This window comes from Pediculus humanus, genomic scaffold (genome assembly GCF_000006295.1).
Source record: "Pediculus humanus corporis 1103172107383 genomic scaffold, whole genome shotgun sequence".
Lineage (NCBI taxonomy): Eukaryota > Metazoa > Arthropoda > Insecta > Psocodea > Pediculidae > Pediculus > Pediculus humanus.
In genome coordinates, this window is record NW_002987010.1 from 946,774 (window position 1) to 968,529 (window position 21,756).

Here is a 21,756-nt window from a genome sequence, read left to right on the forward strand (position 1 = left end):
TATTTAATGTAAAATGAAATTTTTTTTACTTAAAAAATCATTTTATTACTACGAAAAATAAAATAAATATGGCGGAAAATGAAAATCTTAAAGCCGAGTATGATATATAAAATGTTTGCGCATCTTTTCTCGTTTGTTTGTTTGTTTTCCGATTGATAAAAAAAAATTTTCATATAATTAATAATATTTCATTTCCTTCGTTTACAAAAAAAAATTTTCTTATCTATTAAAAATTAATATAAACTTTTCGAAAGTTTCTTCACACGTTTAAAAACTCCCCCCACACACACACACACAACAAAAATTTCATTATTATTATTATTATTTACTGTGTATACATCCGTGGTTAAATTGTAACTGTTTGTAAATAACACGACAGGTTCAGTAAAAAAAAAATACACATAAAAGCAAACCTAAATAATAATAATGTATGATAAATAAACGGGGAAGGGGATGAAAAAATGTTCAGTAAAAAAAAAGGAAAAAAGGTAAATTTATTACTGTACATAAGCGAAGTATAGAAAAGTACAGTAAAAAAAAACTCGTAGTAAATAATTTACGATATTTTTCGTCCAATGAAATTTTTTTTTTTTAAAAACCATTTCACGATTATTATTATTATTATTAAACTTTTTTTTTTAAACGAAAAAAAGACGACTACTTTTTCTAATTTATAATTTATTTACGGAAAATTACGGAAAAACAGTTTTCCGGAAACGTTGTTGTTGCCACTTTTGCATAATTTTACGGTTTCATTCGTCGAATTCGTCTTATTAAATTTCACAAACGACAGACACTCCTTTTCCGTTTTTTTATTCCTTTGAACTCCCCTTTGGCCTTTTACAAAAAAAAAAAAAAAATTTCAAACGAATTTTACGTCTATTGACACGACGGATATAAAATTAAGTATTTTAATTAATGAAAAACAACTTATGAGTATTTTTTTTTAAAAATGATTTACGACACCCGCATGTAATCGTAGTAAATTTTTTTTTTTAAATTTTAAATAGTTAAGGGGGTTAAATACGCGTTAATATTTTATAAATTATCATTATTATCGTTTAAATAATAATAACAATAATAATAATAATAATAATTACTTAGTAAGTTATTAACAATCAAAAAACTTTTCTCTTCATTTTTGTCGTTTAATTTTTTAAAAACTTTTTTTTTGTTTTTGTTTTTGTTTTTTTTGTCAATCAGAAGCAGAAGAGAAATTTTTTTTAATATGTCAAAAGACCTAAAGTTTTAAAATGTTTCGTTTCAATAAAAAAAAAGTTATTATTATTATTATTAATATTTTTTTTTAATTAAAATAAAATTTTTTTAGTTTTTTTTTTCCGTTCAAATATGGCTGAAACTATGATAATTTTTTTATATAAATAAAAAATTTTTTATCAATTTTAAAAAAATAATTTTCGCGCCTTTTTTCTTGCACCCCCTCGTTTGATAATCCATTATTTTTTTTCAATTTACAAAAATTTAATAAAAGTAAATAAAAAAAATAGGGGAGGGGGGGCTGCTGCCAAGGGAAAAGTGACGAAAACGACGACGATATTTTTTTCATTTTAACAAACGTCAATCACATTTCAAAAGCAGAAGAAAAAATAAAAGCAAACAAACGAATGTTTAAACTTTTAATTTTTTTTTTCGAGAAAATTAAAATTTTCCAGGTGAAAATAACGAAGAAAAAAAGGTTTAAAAAACCTTTAAAAATAAAATTTGACGAGAGAATTGAACAAAAAAAAAAAAAAGAAACGGAAGCGGAAAAATAAAATTAAAAAATTAATTATTTAAATAATTTGTTAGTATTTAAGAGAGATTTTCAAATGAGAAAAGGATTCATAAATTAACAAAACTTTACCTTTTCCCGTTAGTCAAAGGAAAAAGAAAATGGAAAAAGGAAAAGGAAAAATTTAAATAAAAAAAAAAAAAAAATCGCGCGTGTCGACGACGTATTATTCTCATTATATTCACTTACTTAAACGGATTCTAAACTCAAAAAGAGAGAGAGAGAGAGAGAGAGAGAGAGAGAGAATGATTTTAAAATTTTAAATTAAAAAAATTCGAAAAAACGCGCGAAATAAAAACCGGAAATGGAATTTTTTTCTAAAAATTTCCCTCGTTAATTTTTATTAAAAGGATGGGAAAGAGGAGTTAATGAAGGGAAAATTGAGGGAGGGGAGAGGGGGAAAAGGGGGGGGGGAATTTTAAAACCTGGACCTTGAACCCTTTTCAAACCCTTCCCCCCTCCTCCCCCGTTATCACTCTTATTTACAACCGCGTAATATTTCCACGTAATGAAAAATAAATAAACGTTCAAAGTTTTGTTTTTGTTTGTTTGTTGTTATTGTTGTTGTTGGATTATGATGATTTATTATAAAAGTTTTTAGTTTTTTTTTTTCTTTCTTTTTTTTTTTTCTAGAACAACAATTTTATAAATAATGATAATAAACAAAATATAAAAAAAAATTTATGAATTTGACGACGATTCGCGCGTACTCAGTCATAACCAACAACAACAACAAACATTTTTTTTTTATTTTATATTTCGGAACGAAAAATTTTATGAGGGTTGTTGTTTGTTTTTGTTATTTTTTTTTTTTTTTAAATTTACCCAAAAGAATAAATTTTACGTTAAACGACATTTTTTTTAAATAAATAAATTCGTCGCGCTCAACAAAAAAAACATAAAAAAAAAAAAATTCTTCCCTCAAGCCCGATAATCCAGTTTTTCCTAACTTCTACATGGGGGGAGAGGCGGGGGGCGGAGGAAAATGCGTACCAACGCGCGTAACTTTATTTATTAAACAAAAAAAAAGAAGCAACGATTCGTTAAAACTTAATTAATTTTATATAAAATTACAAAAATAATTAAATAATTTAATCATCCAATTTTCGCGCACTCCATATTATTATTATTATTACCGGAAAAACTTTAAATTTTTTAAATAAAACCAAAAATTTTATTAAAAAATACCTTGAAAACTTGAAAATGTAAAGCGAGAAAGAGAAAAAGAAAGAGAAAGAGAGAGAGAGAGAGAGTGAGAGAGGTTTTATATTAATTTCAATAAATTAAAAACGTTTTCTCTCTCTCTCTCTCTTTGATTATCCACCGAAAAAAAAACCCATTCAAATTATTATTATTATACATACATACGTACGTACACATACATAAATGATTTTTTTGTAAATGAATGAAATGAAAAGGGTCAATAGGTTAAAAGAATATAAAGGATAACAAAATACAAAAAAAAGAAAGAAAAGAAAATTACTTTATTATTATTATTATTATTATTATTTATTTATTTATCGATTCTTTTATTATTATTATTATTAATTTTTTTCTCTTTCTCTCTTTTTTTATTTTTTCTTTATTCTTCGTCTATTCTTTGAACGCATTAAACCATTTCAACGTTTTTTTTTTTTTTTTTTTCAATTTCGTTTGATTTTCATTTAATTTAATTATTAATAATAATAATAATAGTAATAATAATAATAATAATGTGGTTTTTATTTAACGTTGCATTATTTTTAATGACTATTTTATTGATTTTGATTAAGGATGTGAAAAAACCTAAAAAATTTCCGCCAGGTATGAAATTTTTTTTATTTTTTTATTCGTTTTACGAATTAAAATTCGAATCGCAAAATTTTCGCGCGCTTTTTTATTATTATTATTATCAATATATGATAAGAAGATTTTTACACCGTCAAATTCAAAGTTAAATAATATCGGGGGGAGGGGCGGAAAAAAAATGGCTTCCGATAAATATTAAATTATGAAGAAAACAATAACAAAATTTTTTATAAACTCGCACGAGTAATGATAATAATAATAATAATAATATATTATTAAACGTTATTCTGTAAAAACATATTATCATTATTATTATTATTAACATTTTTGTTCTGCTTCTGTTGTGATGGAAGAAAGTTTTATGTAAAAAGTCTAAAATAATAAACCGTAAAAAAAACGAAAGAGGGGAAGAAAAAATTATTATTATTATTATTATTTTAGTGACTGACCTTTTAACCTTTTTAATCAACCGATTTTTTTTTAAATGCGTTTTTCAATTACTTCATTAAAAAATAATAAAATAATAAAATTTTTATTAATTTAAAAGAAAAAAAGAATAGAAATCCGTTTGGTAAAATTTAAAAATGGCGGCTTTCGTTGTTTAATAATTATTTATGTGATTTAAATGCGAACGAGGTTTTTTTTATTAACGTCACCAAATTAATTATTATTATTATTAAATTCAGCCATTTTTTTTAGTAATCGATCTCTCTTAATCATAAAAATGTGATATAATAAATTTTTTTTTTTTTGTTAATTGTCGTTGACTCTCCCCAATTTCGGGGAGAATGACCAGATGGTATTTTTACAAAGGAAAAAAAACGTTAAATTTAACGACTTATCATTATTATTATCATTATTATAAAAAAACGTCTGCTTTTGTAAATGTTACGTCATTTTTTTTTTTTAGTTAAACTTACTCGAACGTCAAAATTTTTTTTTTTTTTTTTAAAATAAAATAAAAATAAAAGTTTCTAGGAATAAAAGTGACTTTTATTATTTTTTCTTCTGCTTTCACTCTCTCTCTCTCTCTCTCTCTCTTTCTCTCTCCCCCTCCCTTTCTTTCTCTTTCTCCCTCTCTCGTTAAAAAAAATATTTCGTTAGTTTTTTCAAAATAATATCGAAGGGGGATTTCAAACAAGAGAGAGAGAGAGAGAGAGAGAAAAAAAAAATGAAATCGACTGATATACGATGTTAATAAATAAATAAAAATTTTTAAAAGGTTTTATGAATTGTTTGGATCGAATAATAATAATAATAATAAAAAAAGGTTCGATAGGTTGGTCGGTTGCCTCATGTGATGAATTACTTAAAATTTTGACAGGGCAAACAGGGAAAAATGTTTTTTTAAAAAAAAAAAGTAATAAAATAAGGTTGAAGGTCAAATTTTTTTAAAAAAAGGAAATTTAATAATATTTTATAAAAACCTTTTTTCCTTTTTTTATAAATAAATAAAACCTTTTTTTAGGGGACCCTTTTCTTCTTTTTTGCAACACGGTTGGAAAATATTTTTTTTTATCGCGCACCGTCGGATCGTAATAATAATAATGATTATCATTTATTAATTAATAATTTTGTTTTTTTAAAAAGCAGAAAAATTATTATTATTATTTTTTAAACGACGACAAACTCAAATAGAAAATGAATGAATGAATGAATGAAAATTTTTCAATCGTTCATAACACAAACAATGGCATAAAATTATCACGTAAAAAAAAAGAAAAATAAGAAAAGAATTTCCCCCCCCCCATTTTTCTTTGTACGAAACTTTTAAAAAAATAAATAATCACGTGATTTATGTACATAATTTTACATAAAGTTGAAAAAAACGATTTTTGCGACAATAAAAAAAATTTGCACATAACAAAACATAATAATAATAATAATAGTACGTGATTTTAAACGTTTTTCAATCATTAAAATCGCATCCGAAAATCCCGCGAGGGGGCGGAGGAGGGGCGTTGAGGGGGGGGTGGAGAAATCGCACAAAGGAAAAAATTTTCCATTTAAATTTGCAACCACCCACTAACTCACTCACCCACCCCTTCCCTCCTCTCTCCTTTTTTTTCCGAAAAAAGAAAAAAAAATCCTCGACTCTTAAATGAATAAATAAATACCTCCTCCCTTCCTCCCCTCCGCTTTTCCCCAACCGTTCATTAACATTAATTTACACGTCATTTATTTATTTATTTATTTTTATATTATTTAAATAAATTATTAACCTTTTCCCAAAAAAAAAAAAAAATTAAAATTAATAAGGTCGTAAATCGCGTTAATCATTTTCATAATTATAATTATTATTATTATTATTATTACTCTTCTTAATATTTTAATAAATTTTTATGTAAAGAAAAGTAAAGTAAAGTAAAAGATTTTTAATAGTAATAATAATAATAAATAAAATTAAAGTAAAAAAAAAACACCGTAGAGGAAGTAATAAAATAATTTATCATTCAATTATCATTATCATTATTTAAATAAATAATTAATAAATTATTATATAATAAATAAAATTACAATAAAGTAACAAAATTTATCGTTATTGATATCCTTTCACTAAACCTTGGCACTTGAGAGATTTTTTTTTTTTTTTTTTTTAAACATTACTCATTCTTATTAAAGACCTTTTTTTTTTTCCTCGCCATTATTATTATTATTATCACTTCACACGACGATTTGTTCGAGGTTTCAATTCTAATCCCTAAGGAATAAGTGATACTAAATCAATTCTTATCGTAAGCCTTCCTGATTTTATTCCTGTTTAAGACAACATTCAGTGGAGTAATCAGGATAAGAATTATTTTGTTTTTTTAATTATTAGGTCCAAAATGGAAACCGTTTGTCGGATGTCATTTCGAAATTAAAAATTTAATTAAAAAATTGGGATATCATCATTTGGCATGGGAAGAATTATATAATAAATATGGACCCCTGGTAGGTTTAAGATTGGGAAAAGACAGGATAATACTCGTTTCTGGACAATCAAATGTGAAAAAAGTTTTATTGAACGAAGATTTCGATGCTAGACCCGATGGATTTTTTTTCAGAATGAGAAGTTATAAACAAAGATTAGGTAACGTATATTGTTTTATTAATAAAAAGAAACATTTTACTATCATTATCATTATCATGATTTCAGGTATCGTTTTCGTCGAAGGTATACATTTTCAAGAACAGAAAAAATTTTGCATGATGACATTGAAAAAATTCGGTCTGGGTAAAAAAATTATGGAAGATATAATCATGAAAGAAGCAAACGAATTGGTCTTATCGATAAGGGAAAAATCTAAAGGAAATAATAATATTTTTCAAATGAAAAACATTTTCGACATTGCCGTACTAAACAGTTTGTGGGCACTAATGGCAGGCACGTACCTTTATATATAATTTTATTCGACTCTCCCCCGAAGGGGGTGAGAGGAGTGGGGTAGTGAAGCGCGGTAGGGAAGACAGGAACGTTAGGGGGTTAAAACTCAACCTTCGCACCGACTTCGTTAGAAAAAAAATATATATATATATATTAATATCAATCAAAAAAAAACAAAAATTAATAATAATAATAATAATAATAATAATAATAATAATAATAATAATAATAATGTAATAACACTTGTAATAATAATAATAATAATTATTATTATTATTATTATTATTATTATTAAAAAAAATTTTTTTTTTTTCGAACCTCATCATCGATTTTATCGATTACCTCAAACGCAAAAAAAAAGAAAAAAAATTCCCTTAAACCTGTTACCTGTGACTTTATCATTGAATAATCTCACGAACGAACAAACAAACAAACAACAAACAATCGATCGATACAAACAACCGTAAATTTCCGTATTATTATTATTAATATTGTTGTTAATTTCGATTTGACAAGTTTTCGTATTACAAAAAAAAAAAAAAAAAAATCATTAAAGTCGACGATGAGAATGATGATGATGATAATTAATTTTCTTTTTTTCTGAATTTATCCTGAGGAAAACCTGTGTGGAAACTGAGAGCGAGAGAAAGAGAGAGAGAGAGAGAGAGAACAAAAAAAAAAATGAAAAACGATTTTCTTTTTTTTTTGCTGCCCTTGTTCTATAAAATATAAATTATTCAATAAATTACCTGTTGAATTATCATTATTATCATCATTATTATTATTTTTTCCAATCGAACTCGCTTATTAAATTATAAATGCAAACAAATCTAAAAATTATTAAACGAGATAATAATAATGATGATAAAATCGTAAGAAAAAAAAATATATATATACGTTTCGATAAAATCGATGGGAAATTTTTTTTTTTTACCCTTTGACGACGTGAAATTTAAATCGTAAATAATAATAATAATAATAATAATAATAATAATAATAATAATAATAATAATCATAATCATAATAGTAATCATAATAATAATTATTGTTAATTATGCGGGGAGGGCGAACGAAACGAAACGACAAAATAAATACAATTTCTATTTTTTTTTCTATTATTTACGAAATGATGATGATGATGGCGATGGTGATTATTATTATTATTATTTAAATTTATTTTAGGATGATAAATAAATTATTCATTTATTTATACCTTTTTTTTTTTGTTTTGTGTGGTCGATGTGGTGAGAGCGCGGGAAAAAAATGCGGCAAGACAATAGTGATTGATGGAACCGATTGTAACTCGTGTCTTATTAAATAAAAACGACTAGGTACGGTCAGTTCCACAGATGACTGTTGCTACCATTTCTATACTCGTCACCGTTTTCGATAATACCTGAAAATAAACGAAATTCATGAAATTTTCTTGTCGCTCTGTGTGTGCGGCACGATTTAAGTTCGACGAAGCGGAAAATCCCGGTTAATTTATCATCATCATCATCATCATCATCATTATTGTTGTTGTTTTTTTTCCAGGGGAAAGATTCGATTTAAACGACGAAAATTTAAGCTACCTCATGGATTTGGTTCACGAGGCTTTCAGACTTCTCGACATGTCCGGCGGAATATTAAATCAAATGCCTTTTCTCAGATTCGTAGCCCCCGACGCGACAGGATACAACAGAGTCCTTTACGTCATCAATAAATTGGAAGAATTTTTGAAAAAAACCATTCACGAACATAAGAAAAATTTAAATAACGAATCAACGGATTTGATCGACATGTTTTTAAACGAAATGAAAAATGGACAAACGAATTGTGGAAAAAATTCAAGCTTTTCAGGTTCTATCTATCCTACCGATATAGCTAATATGCTAATTTATTAAACATTTAAAACAACAACGAGTCGAATGGAATGGAAATTTTTTTTTTTTTTTTTTTCCAGATAAACAATTAATCATATTATTATTGGATTTATTCATGGCGGGATCGGAAACGACGAGTAATAATCTTTCCATGGCCATGTTGTACATGATCATGTATCCGAATATTCAAGATAAAGTTCACGAAAACATTGACTCCGTCGTAACCGGAAACAGATTGCCAAATCTTCAAGATAGACCTTTGTAAGAAAAGAAAACCGGAAATCGGGAAAAACGTGTCGCGTTCCGACGGAAAAAAACCGAAAAAAATTTTTTTTTTACACCTTCGGTTTTATTAAATCGATTTATTTCGATTAATCGAATTTTAAAAAAAAACCGGGAAAATCCGAGATTTTCCTGTCGTCGTCACGTACGACGCGCGAGTAAACAACCGACCCGACAACAACAGCAACAGCAACTCTTAATTTGATTTTATTTTTTAATTTTTTCTCATTTTTCCTCTTAATAAGAAATTAATTGTCATTTTTACAATGATCCCTCGCTTTTTTTTTTTTTTCTATTTCCCCGACCTTTTTTTCTTTTTCTTCTTCGAAAATTATTCAAAGAAATTAAAAAAAAAAAATTTATTGTCCTACGTAGGACAACAACAATTTGACGATCAGCCAGAATTAAATAATTAATTTATCTTTTTTTTATTTGTCGTCGTAATGTTGATATTTGTACGAGCTATAATAAATACACGTCGGACGCAACAACATTAAATTAATCGTTGACTACTGCTACCACCCCTACTACTGCCACTTTTTTCCCATTAATTTAAATATAATCGATTGACTTTAGTAAAAAAATTCGAAACTTTCGAAAATGTCGCCGGCAGATTCCACAATTAATCAAATTAATTCAAACGTGTACCCGAATCCAAAAAAAAAAAAAAAAATTCAGTAACTCATCCGAAAAACGCAAGAAAAAAAAAATTGGCATTAAATTTAACAAAAAAAAAAATGTCTCGACTAATTATTTGTATAAAATATTTATTCTCTCGCGTGTACAATTATAAGGTTAATGACAACAACAACAACAACAGACGCCATTTTCTTTTCTTGTCATCTCAACATCCGTTACGTTCGACTTAAAAATAACGTTTTTTTTTTTGCTCTCACTTCCGGTAACGATACCAATTTGTGCGTAAAAGGAAAAAAATAAAAAAAAAAAAGTTTAAAAATTCAAGCGTAATAAATTAAATTTAAAAAGAAAGTTTTTCCTTTTATGCTTCCACGTCACGGGTATTCAGGTACTTATTGGTAAAAAAAAAAAAACGACGACAGTCATGTTATTAAATTTTATTCCATTTTTTTTTTCTTTAAACCCAACAAGTTTCGCAAATATGGATGGCAATAACTTTTTTTTTAAAGACACCATCACCGTTATTTTTTTTTATTTTTTTTTTAGGTTGAAATATGTTGAAGCAGTTTTATTCGAGGTACAAAGGCACGGTTCGGTCGTGCCTATATCCGTACCTCACAGATCAACCAAAGACGTTTATTTCGACGACTACATAATTCCAAAAGTAATAAAAAATAAATTTTTTATTTCTTTATTTTCACTTTTAGTTCCCCCCCTTCCCCCCGTTGTAACGACACGTTTTGAATTTTTCTGTTTTTTGTTTCACGCAGGACACGATGATTTTGGTAAATTTACGAAGCGTTCACATGGACAAAAATCGTTGGGGAGACCCGGAAAATTTTCGTCCGGAAAGATTTATCGATTCCGATGGGCAAATCGTACAAAACGAATGGTTTATACCCTTCGGACAAGGTGTAAATTTTATTCTGACATTTTTTTTTTCCATTTTCTTCTTCTTCTCCTTCCTCGGAGTAAGAGAGAGAAAACGAAACAAAAAAAAAAAATCGATCGATTTCAAAATATGCCAAAATCAATCGATTCAAAATGGAGACGAAAAATTTTTTTTTATTCTCTTTCAAAACAATTATATCTATCATTTTTACAAAAAAAAAAAAAAAAAAAAGGAAAATTTAATTCGATTTATCTCTTTCGAAATAGAAAATCATAAAACTTTTTTTTTTTTTTTTTTTTTTTTATAAAACTTAATTAAGACCGATGATGATGATGATGATGGGACGACCCAGATTGAGAACAGAAAAACTTTTTTTTTTTTTTTTTTTTGAAATCTTTGACGATTATTGATTATTATTTTCAGGGAGGAGGAGATGCCTCGGAAAAGGTTTGGCTCGTTCGAGTATGTTTTTGCTCTTTTCGGCCATTATGAAAAATTATCAAATTATAAAAGTTGACAATCATCTGTCACTGACGCCTCAAGATGGAGTCACTTTATCTCCTGGACCCTTTAGAGCCATCATCAAACCGAGATTTTCAACCCCCAAGAATCCGTCTTAATATTTTTCCGACAGTTTTCCCACGAGGAAAAATCAAAACAAAACAAAAATTTTTTTTTTATTTTTATTAAAAATAATGTCTTTTAAAAAATAAACTAGATTTTTCATTTTCCTTTCTCTTTCTCTCTCTCTCTCTCTCTCTCCTTGCCCTCTCCTTCCCCCCATTTTCAGTAAAAAAAAAAAAAAAAAAAGAAAAGAAAAGAGAAGGATTTTTTAATGAAATGAATAATGTTATTGATTGACACGTTCAATGGGACATTTCAATGATAAAATCCTATTGAGATTTTTCACTTTTAGTATAACATAAACAAAAAGGAAAGAAAAAAGATTTTCCTCTATCTATCTATCTATCTCTCTCTCTCAAGTCAAAAAATGAAAGAAGAGTAAATATCTATAATGTGCAAATGTTTCAAGACGTGATTAATGCGTGCGTCGACTTCAAAAAAAAAAAAAAAATTCAATACACCAAAAAAAATTGTATCGGTTTTCCCATCGTCCCCACCCCGCCCCCCCCAACTCGAGCAAATGAACCTAATGCTTCGGCATTAAAAAAAAAAAAAAAAAATGAAAGCCTATAAAATTTTCTTATGTTATGACCTTTTTTCCTTTTTCTTTTTTTTTTTTTTTTTTTTTATTACGCGACAAAAATTTACGACCTTTGAGAGGTTTTGAATTTTGCAACCTTTTGTTAAAAACCGCCATTTTAATATAATTCAGGTTTAACGGTTTCCTTTACGTATTTGATATATATATTCTTTTTACGCGACAGGTCAGCCAACGACATCAACAAAAATAATTCCGAACCGGAAGTATGAAAAAAAAAATTTCATAAAACTTTTTTGCAGCGATTTCCTTTTTTTTTTCAAATGATATCCGCCGATCGAATGATAATTGTTTTAATTTAAAAAAAAAAAAAAAAAGTAAATAATAATAATTGACTTACCCTGTGTTGAAGAAGACATGTTTTATTTTTCCAAGTACTTTTTTTTTCCAAGAGAAAAAAATCTTTTTTTTTTCTTCATTTTTATTGTTTTTATTGAATTTTGTCCGCTTCGTAAGATTCTAAACTGTCATATTTACTAACTTCTTCTTTCACGTGATTCAACATAATTTCCAAAGCTGCGATTGCATCTTCGGCAGAATCGTGGCCACCAACTGTTGAAAAAAAAAACAACAAATCTATAATTAATTAATCAAATTCAAAAGAATTTATTTAAAAAAAAAAAAAAAAAACAATTAGATGAAAGGTATACCATTTTCTTGAATTATTTTTGAAATTTTCCTAGCGCAAAGTTCTCTCAGTGAATACTTATATGGGTGAAATTTTTCGTGTTTGTAAAAAATGGCAGTATCGACAACCGTGTCATGTATTAGCTAAAAAAAAATAATTAAAAATAAATAGAAAACTATTTTACGTAAAATACGCTTCGTACTAATTCTCCAAACTATAAATAATCTTTAAACTTTTAACCAAATAACAAAATTTTTATGAAAATCATGATCCGTCGGGGGGAAAAAAAAAAAAAAAAAAAAAAAATTACATGCAATGCTCGTAGATCACTATCAAGAGAATGTCCTATTAATATTGTTTTATTTGAAAACATACTGAGAAGAACGGCTTGAACGTCTTTTAATGTTGTCGTTACTCCCTCCATCATTTTTTCTTCGATTCCTAAAAAAAAAAAAAAAAAAAAAAAAAAAACAAATCGATAGATTACTCATCGAAAAAAATCCAAAAGAAATTTTTTTTTTTTTTTAAATACCTGAGTAAAATGTATTGTAACATTCTATAGGGTACTTTGGCTTAACTAACGTATCATACACGATTTCTTTTTTTAAATTGACAACAGTTACACGTGCTAATTCGTAACCTAATCTCGTGTAAACCATTTCGCAGTCCAATGCGAAAACTCCCGGATCGGTTAAATCTAAAATGAAATCAAAAATTGATTTTATTATCTTGACATTTTTTTTTTTTTTTTTTTTTTTACGAGAGCAAAAGTTACGGTTGTTTTATATTTTTTACCGTCTTTCGATAGAGTTTTCACACAATTCGGAAGATTATCATAATCGTTACAATCCGTCACGTGTCTCACGTGTGATGCACATCCTTCAGTCGACGAACTGTTACAACAATTATAAATCCTCTCGGAATTTCTACCTGAAATTAAAAATTACGTTTTTCATTTCGCATCGACGTAAATTCATCGAATGTCATTTTATTAATCGTGTACCTCCTGATTTTTTCTTCCCCGGATGGTAACTGCAAGTATCAGGTCCTTCTATGTATTGTTTTAATGTAACAGGATGTACTTCGTATTCTTTAGAACATCGAACGCAGTACCTACGATTCCCCGTTAGTTTTTTTATATGCAAATAGTGTGCGTTGTATTTTAGTTCAAAGTTTAAGGTACATATTGCATAACCAGGTTTACTACCTTCTAATGGATAACTATTTGTTTTTAATTCTTCGGGCGTCAATTTACATCTGAGGAGTTCTTCGTAAATGTGTCGTTCTGAAAGTTTTTTTTCTTCTTAGTAACTGTGTTTTTCAATATATTTCAATTGATATTTTTATATTTTGAATTATTCTCACCTGTTAGCATGCTTATATCCAGTCTTTTAGTTTTTAAAACGCTAAAGTTTTTCTTTCCTCTAGCAAGAACGTCGTAGTGTGACATTTTAGGTTTTGAGGCATTTGAAGTCGTACTTCCTTTGACTGCAGAAACCCTTCTTCTAGTTTTCATCAGTAAGGAAACGAAAGAAGAATGATAAGCTGCAAGCGACCCTGAAAAATAATAATAATTTATTTACACCGACTGAATTATACAAAAAACTTCAATAAACAAACAATAAAATTTTTTTTTTTTTGCATATTTTAAAACAATGTTGAAATTGAAATCGCACCGGAATGAGCTTTGAAAACTTCTTCCTCCATTTTTAAAGCTTCTTCTTCGGATTCTTCTTTGGTCGGATAAATTTGACTTGTTTCGAGTATCAATTTGTCAAGGTAAATTTGTCTCTTTACGGGAGGAATAACTTTTGATCCAGAGGTTATTGTAGTCTTTGAGACCATATTCTAAAATTTAAAAATAAATACTCAATTATTTATAAATTCATCTTATAAATATAATCATGAGTGTTTATTTTTACCTTTGAAGAAACCGAATGAGCCACTCTTGTGCCACCTCTAGCGACGGTTTGGGCGACAGTAGGTTTTTCGTTAACTTTTGATTTTTGACTAATTTTTTCTTGTAAGGCTTTTTTTGCTTCTAACATTTGTTGTATATTTGAAACGGCAGCAATTCTCACATTCGAACCTAAAAATAAAAACCAAAAAAATTTTAAAACTGTATTTATTTATTTTTTTTTGTAATAAAAAGTAATTAATATTCGTACGATTCAATCCTGGAATTGGAGCAGAGTGAGTCGATGTTGGGACAGGGGTTGAACTTTCTTTGGCTTTTTCAATTATTTTATATCTTTCTAACATAACTTCCTGGGCGGATTTGATTGTGTTTGGCTTTTTAACGGTTTTCATTCTCAAAACTGAATGATCAGACAGAACGTCAGTAGAATGAGCTTTTCTTTTCTTTCCAAGAGTTGTACTTTCATAATCTTCGCTGGGTATCGTTATTTCATTTGATTTTTTTTCATTAGAATCTGACGGGGTTGAATAACTATTAAATATTTCCAGACATTCTTTTTCGACGGTTTCCGGATCATCATCAAAATCGTAGAATGATTCCTCTAAAACCAAAATATTTTTAAAATTAATTTAAAAAAAAAAAAAAAAAGGATTTAAAAATAATTAGTTTTTTTTTTACAGGTCAAGCACCTTCTGAAATTTTGATCAATTTGTGATCCTTATCTTTTTCATTCCAGACATTTTTTCTTTTTTTCGTATCGGATTCGTTTTCAATTTCACTTCCCTCTTCGTCTGATACGTTTTTACTACCTACATCCTTTGAAGCATCATCGTCACTGGATACTAAATTAACATTATCAATGGATTTTTTTTCAGAACTGCGGCTTTCTTTTTCCCTTCTATCAGATTTAGAATGACTATGACGGTGTCGATGTCGGGAACTCTTATGAGAGCTACTTCGGCTATGGCTGCTACTTTTCTTTTTTTTTTCGTCTGAAGAATTTTTATTGTGATCTGAAGATTTTTTACTACTACTACTACTAGGTGAATGATGTTTAGAACTTGATGAAGAATGATGTCGACTAGAACTTGATGATCGGGAAGAATGTTTTGAACTATGATTAACGAGAGTAAAAGGTAAATAAGTGACATAAAATTATTAATTAATAATTTTTAAGAATATAAATAATTTTTAATAAAAAGAAAAATTTTTTTTTGTTTACTTTGATGATTGTAAATGCCTAGACTTTGACCTAGAACGGCTATGACTACGACTCGATGACTTAGATTTATGTCTTGAACTTGAACTGTGCCTGCTCTTTGAAGAATTACAACTTTTTTCTTTTTCACTTTCTTTTTTTTTATTATTGCTAATGGATTCCTCAGTCCCTGAGATTGCCTCTTTTAAAAAATTATTAAATCATTAACTTATTTATTTCTCAAATGATGATGATTATTTGCAATTTAAAAAAGTCACACAAATTAAAAAGATTTTTTAAAAATACCTTCTTGTACATTTTGTGGTTTTTCATCTTCACTGAGTAATTTTTTCATCATTTCAATTTCTGATGATATGAAATCGAATTCAGTCCATTTACTTTGGTCTTTATCTAACCACGAATGATGATTAGAAGAATTTGTTGCTGATTTTTTAGTGGGAATATAATCAGCTACAATATTATCTACATTAGGCTGATAAGGAGTCTCACCCAAAGAGGATTTGTCTGAAGGTTTATACATAACTTCATTTTCAACCGAGGTACTCCCTTCAGGAACATATTGATTTTTTTGACATTTTTCTTTGCTAGGAACATAGTCATTGGGCAATGAAGAATCACTGCATTTTGGTTCATATTTACTTTCTGATATTGTGGTTTTACTTGGCACATAACTAGTCGAACAACCTTTAAATTATAAATAATTATTTAATTTTTAACAACAAATTTGAAACAAATTTTTTTTTTTTTTTATTACTAGCGCTAAAATGATTTTATATAAAATTAATTCGTTCAAATAATTCATTTACACACCTTCAGATAAATTACTATTTAAGCTATTTATGATTGATTTTGTGGCTGATTGTGGTTCATATGAAAGTGAATTTACATTTTTATCATCGAAAACAGAATAACTATAATGAGAATCATTAGAAGAATTTGTATTGCTAGCCGATTCGACTGAATATTCACTATTCGATTCATTATTAGTAAAATTATTAGAAATGTTTTTTAAAGTGTTTAAATTGTTATTCGAACTTGGAGTATAACTACTATTATTTTCTTTATCGACTAAATTGTAACCACCACTATATTTTTCAGTTTTAGCTAATCTATCTAAACCTGTTGAACTATGAACATTAATTTTAGCACTAACAGCTCTATTCTTCGGTTGTACACTTGTGATTTGAGGAGTAGGAGTGTATGCGCAAGGAATATGCCTGCTGGTTTTTCCATAAGGATTCGATTGGTTAACTAATTTGGCAAAAAGTGAATCGTGACTTGTTTCATTTTCTTTCGAACTTGCAGAGGAATGCTGTGAATCATTTGTCGTTATATTTTTATTTATTTCAGGTGGAACATAATTTTCAGCATTTGAACTAAGTCTGTCAGGAATATTTGTAGGACTTTGACATGAGTTATCTTGAGAATCTGAGCTTGATGAATTTTCTGTAAAATAAAAATTAAAAATAAATAAAAATGTTAATCTAAAAAAAAAAAAAAAAAAAAAACTTTTAAATTGTCAAAATCGTTAAATTTCTTTTATTGAAAATTAACAACAACAACAACAACAACTGACATTTAATTTTAATTATTTATATTAAAAGTTAACAATAAATTAAAAAAAAAAAACAATTAATAATTTTTGATTTTAATGTCTAAAATACAACAATTTTATTATTCATACCGCTTATGACTTTCTTATGTCGATAATGGCAATGAGGTCGTTCACATATATTATTGATGAAAAAAGGACAATCGTTTTTTTTAAAATAACCTCTGGACGGTAACATTTTTTTTTTTTAAATTTAATAACAATGGATAATAAATAAAATCAAATTGTCCGAAAATAATAACCAAAAATTCATTTTCATCTTAATAAACAATCACAACAAAAACATCTACGAAAATTTATTCTACTACCACGAAAGTATTAAAACCACGATCGTCAAAATTTATAATTTTTTTTTTTTTTTTTGGCGCAATAAATTTTTAATTTAACAATTATTCTCGTGATATTTAAAAAATGATGCACAATTTTTAATAAATATATATTTATTGAAATGTAATTATTTATTTTTATTCAGAGTAATTATAAATTAAAATAAATTGACGTAATTACAGGAATGCTTAAAAATATTTTTATTGACACAAATTTTAAACGATAACAAAAATAATTTGTATAAAAATAAAATGAAAGATCAAAAAATGAGTAGAAATTTTATTGTGTACGACTAAATTTTCCCTTTCAAATATTGGTAGACGTATGAAAAGTCTTTATCACCATCTCCCATTGTATTAACGAGTCTATAAAATTGATGTGTCGTAGACCCGAGAGGAATAGAAACTTTTAAACGAGTTGCAATGTCCTGAGCAAGGCCTAAATCTTTGCACATAAGTTTACTCATGAACCCACCCTAAAAAAAATTTTAAAAAATTGAAAAGGGGGCACTAAATACCTAACTTTAAAATTATTATTATAAAATTTCTTTACCTCATAATCTTTTGAACTTGGCACATTTGGCAATATATCCGGGACAGGATTGTATTTTTCAGAAGACCAGCATCGACCTGTACTCGTATTTATAATACTAGTTAATAGCTTTGGATCTAAACCAAGACTGGAAAAAAATAAAAATTATTTTTTTTTTTTAACATTAAAAAAATTAAAAATAAATTTTAAAATTAAATATTTTACCTGTTTCCTAGATTTAAAGCTTCAGAAACTCCTAACATTGTGATTCCCAATAACATATTATTACAAATCTTGGCGGCTTGACCACTTCCAGCTTTTCCACAGTACACTATATTGCTACCCATACACTCAAGTATTGGTTTTACAATTCGGTAAACGCTTTCTTCTCCTCCGACCATAAAAGTCAGAGTACCATCTTTTGCGCCAATGACACCTTAAAAAAAACCGATCGGACTGATTACTTCGGTTGTGAAGTACCCAAAATTTTACTTAATTAAAAATTATCCGAATAGAAATAAAATCTTGAGGGATGTCAGAGGAGGGTAACTCACCTCCAGACACAGGAGCATCAACAAATGAAGTTCTTCTTTCAGTAGCTCCTTTATTTATTGTTACCGAGACACTAGGATCAACTGTGGAACTATCAATCAATATCGTGTCTTTCTTTGCTCCCCTTAAAAAAAAAAAAAAATTTTCATTTTCAAAATCAGTTTAATGCGAAAAAAGAGTAAAATGACGATTTTTCTTTTGTTAAATAAATTAACGTACTCGAAAACTCCATTCGGACCCTGATAACAGTCCAAAACATGTTGATTAGTTGGGAGCATTGTTAAAACTACATCTACTTTGCTAGCTAAATCTGCTGGACTCGATGCTGTTTTGGCTCCATCATGTTTACTTTGTTCCATGACTTCTTCCAGTACATCGTACACAACCACCGGATATTCCTAAAAAAAAAAAAAAAAGGTAAAAATGGACGAAATTAAAACTAAAAATTTTTTTTTTTTTGGTTGAGTATACGAACGAAGTTAAGAAAAATTTATTATTAATATTTTATTTACAGTTAAATAAAATCATATCTGAGAGGGAGTTGATTCATAAATTGTGACCTTGAACTGATAAAATACGGCGCTAATACCAGTTATTAACATGAATCCAGAATTATGTTTGTTTTTGTTTTTTTTTGTAATATTTATTATTAACGGATGAAAACTTACATTTTTTAAAAGGTTGAGAGACATGGGACGACCCATATTTCCAATTCCTACAAATCCGATCGTTTTTTTCGTCGAATAACATCTTAAACCACCTATAAAAAAAAAAAAAAAAATTTCGATTTTAAATGAAATTTAATACGACTGACCTACATTAATATTAATAGGGGGGCCGGGGGCGGGAGAAAACGTATGAAGTGATGGAAACTGGTCAATTTATAAATAATTAATTTATTTATTGTAAAATAACAAAATTCAAACACGATTTAACGAGGATATTGACTGGTTAACTCTCTGGTTTGAATATCATGAAAAATTTAACACTACTCTTCAAGAAAAAAAGTTTTAAAAAAATATTTTTGTCTACAATATTTAAATTAAATCAGTTTGCGAATGGGGAGCCAAGTGAAATGACAATTATTAATAGCCACAAAAACAAAAAGGTCACAGTTAATTTAAATTTTTTTTTTTTAAATATTTTTCTTTCTCTCTCTCTCTCTCTCTTATCGATAAAACCTTTTTTACCTATCGGGCATTAACTGATAATAAATAGTAAATTTTACAATTCGTTAAAAAAATTAAATTTGTTTAATAATGTCGGGGGAAAAATAAACGCGGTAAAAACAAAAATTTTAAATATGAAATAATAATTTACAATTCGGTCAAATAATATTGAGAAATTTTCTTTTTGTCACGTGATAAAAATGATTTCAATGATGAAAATTGTGTCACTTACGGTCATACATACAAAAAAAATAAAAATAAAATTATCTATCAATCAGCCTTTGATTTTTCTTTTATTTTCTTTTCCTTTTAAATTTCACATAGAAAATTCCCCTCCCAAAAAAAAAAAAAAATTATTAAAAATATTTATTTATTAAAATTTTTCTTATCATAAAAATATTTTCTCTTTAATATTTAAAAAAAGTAATTAAATTTTATTTTAATTTATCGCATCAGACTATTTTTTTTTTTTTTTGTCATTAATATTTAAATATCAATTATTATTATTATTATTATTATTATTACATAACCAAGATATAATAATTTATCGAGTTTAAAAAAGAAAAATTTATATAATTTTAAACCGGTAATTTGTGATAACCTCCTCATTCATATGCCGAGTCAACCTGATTACAAAAATAAAATAGAGAGAGAATTATAAAGAAAAAGGACTTTAACCCATTATAATATAAAGGAGGTGTCACATGTGTCGACGGATTTGATATTTTCTAATCAGAAAATAAAACATTTACTGATAACGCTGGATTTGTACGGTTAAATCAACGAGATTTTTATTTAACAAAACAAACATTGTAACAACCTTGAAAAAAAAATTTTCTTCTTTTTTTTTTTTTTTCCTTCCTTCATTTTATTTATTTTCCACGTATAATTTTAAAGCTAAAAATTATTATTTATTTTAATCTTGTGACTTTTTTGCCTATGTGACACGATTATGCGTGGAAAAATTATAAATATAATAATATTATTAAGATAATCAGTAAAGAATTTAATGATAAAGGTCAAATGTCAATTTTCAGTTATTTATTTATTTATTTATTGATTATTATGACGATTATTATAATAAATTTTAAAATAATTTAAACCATTTTTATTTAAATTTTGAATGTTGAATGTTTTCATGATGATGATGATGATGAAAAACTTTTTGAACGTATCCAAAAAAAAAAAAAAAATTAAAACCCGCGAAATTTTTTTATCATTTCAAATATTCTCATGATGATAATAATAATAAAAAAAATAAAAATAAAACAAACAAACAAACAGACAAAAATTAACCTATTTTCTTTTAAGAATAATAAACATCAATAAAAATTTATTATTATTATTTACTTAAATATTATTATCATAAGCGTTAAAATTTAACAAGTAAACGCAGGAACTATTATTATTATTATTATTATTATTAGTTTTTTGACGTCTTGAAATATTTACGACAAAATAAAAATTTTTTCCCTATTGATTTCTAACGAAAATTTAACTTTTTGGCTATTTTTGTAATCTAATTTTTATTTTTTTTATTCCAAAATTTTTTTTTAAAACAATCAACCGTGACTATCGTTTAAACAAAAAAAAAATTCGTTAATAATAAAAACATATAAATCAATAAAACATAAATAAAAACAAAATCGGACATACGACGAACAAATAAAATTTGACAATTTTTATGTTTTATTACTCTATGACTTTTATTACTATTTTCTTTATACCATTTATTATTAATGTCGATAAGTTAATTTAACGACGTAATTTTCGAAAGATTTTTATACTATTATCATTATTATTACTCGAGAAAATGTTTTTGTGAAAATAAAAAAAAACGGTTAAAAAGAATGCGTCGAGTATATAAATAGAAAATAAATAAATTATTTTTTTGTTAAAATAGAATTTATTCAATGTAATCAGGTAACCTTGACAATTATTTTTAAATTAGCT

At 26.8% G+C, this 21,756-nt stretch overlaps 3 protein-coding genes across 3 annotated transcripts; 1 reads left to right on the forward strand and 2 right to left on the reverse strand.

Moving 5' to 3' along the window:
* Positions 1-3,504: 3,504 nt before the first annotated feature.
* Positions 3,505-11,245, forward strand: Phum_PHUM035220 (cytochrome P-450, putative; the record flags this gene model as incomplete). The annotated part of the gene is made up of 8 exons (XM_002423030.1): positions 3,505-3,595; positions 6,402-6,653; positions 6,720-6,951; positions 8,491-8,789; positions 8,893-9,073; positions 10,280-10,397; positions 10,504-10,645; positions 11,049-11,245. The coding sequence occupies 8 exons, from the start codon at positions 3,505-3,507 to the stop codon at positions 11,243-11,245; spliced, it is 1,512 nt and encodes a 503-aa protein (XP_002423075.1).
* Positions 11,246-12,277: 1,032 nt separating this feature from the next.
* Positions 12,278-17,402, reverse strand: Phum_PHUM035230 (RNAse H, putative; the record flags this gene model as incomplete). The annotated part of the gene is made up of 15 exons (XM_002423031.1): positions 12,278-12,399; positions 12,498-12,618; positions 12,786-12,916; positions 13,008-13,172; positions 13,271-13,405; positions 13,479-13,760; positions 13,841-14,032; positions 14,152-14,308; positions 14,398-14,564; positions 14,644-14,994; positions 15,083-15,507; positions 15,616-15,781; positions 15,898-16,296; positions 16,423-17,058; positions 17,297-17,402. 15 exons carry the CDS (start codon positions 17,400-17,402, stop codon positions 12,278-12,280), a joined length of 3,555 nt encoding a protein of 1,184 aa, XP_002423076.1.
* Positions 17,403-17,843: 441 nt separating this feature from the next.
* Phum_PHUM035240 (3-hydroxyisobutyrate dehydrogenase, putative) lies at positions 17,844-19,609 on the reverse strand (the record flags this gene model as incomplete). The annotated part of the gene is made up of 7 exons (XM_002423032.1): positions 17,844-18,026; positions 18,104-18,230; positions 18,308-18,518; positions 18,637-18,758; positions 18,854-19,032; positions 19,303-19,394; positions 19,591-19,609. The coding sequence occupies 7 exons, from the start codon at positions 19,607-19,609 to the stop codon at positions 17,844-17,846; spliced, it is 933 nt and encodes a 310-aa protein (XP_002423077.1).
* Positions 19,610-21,756: the final 2,147 nt, after the last annotated feature.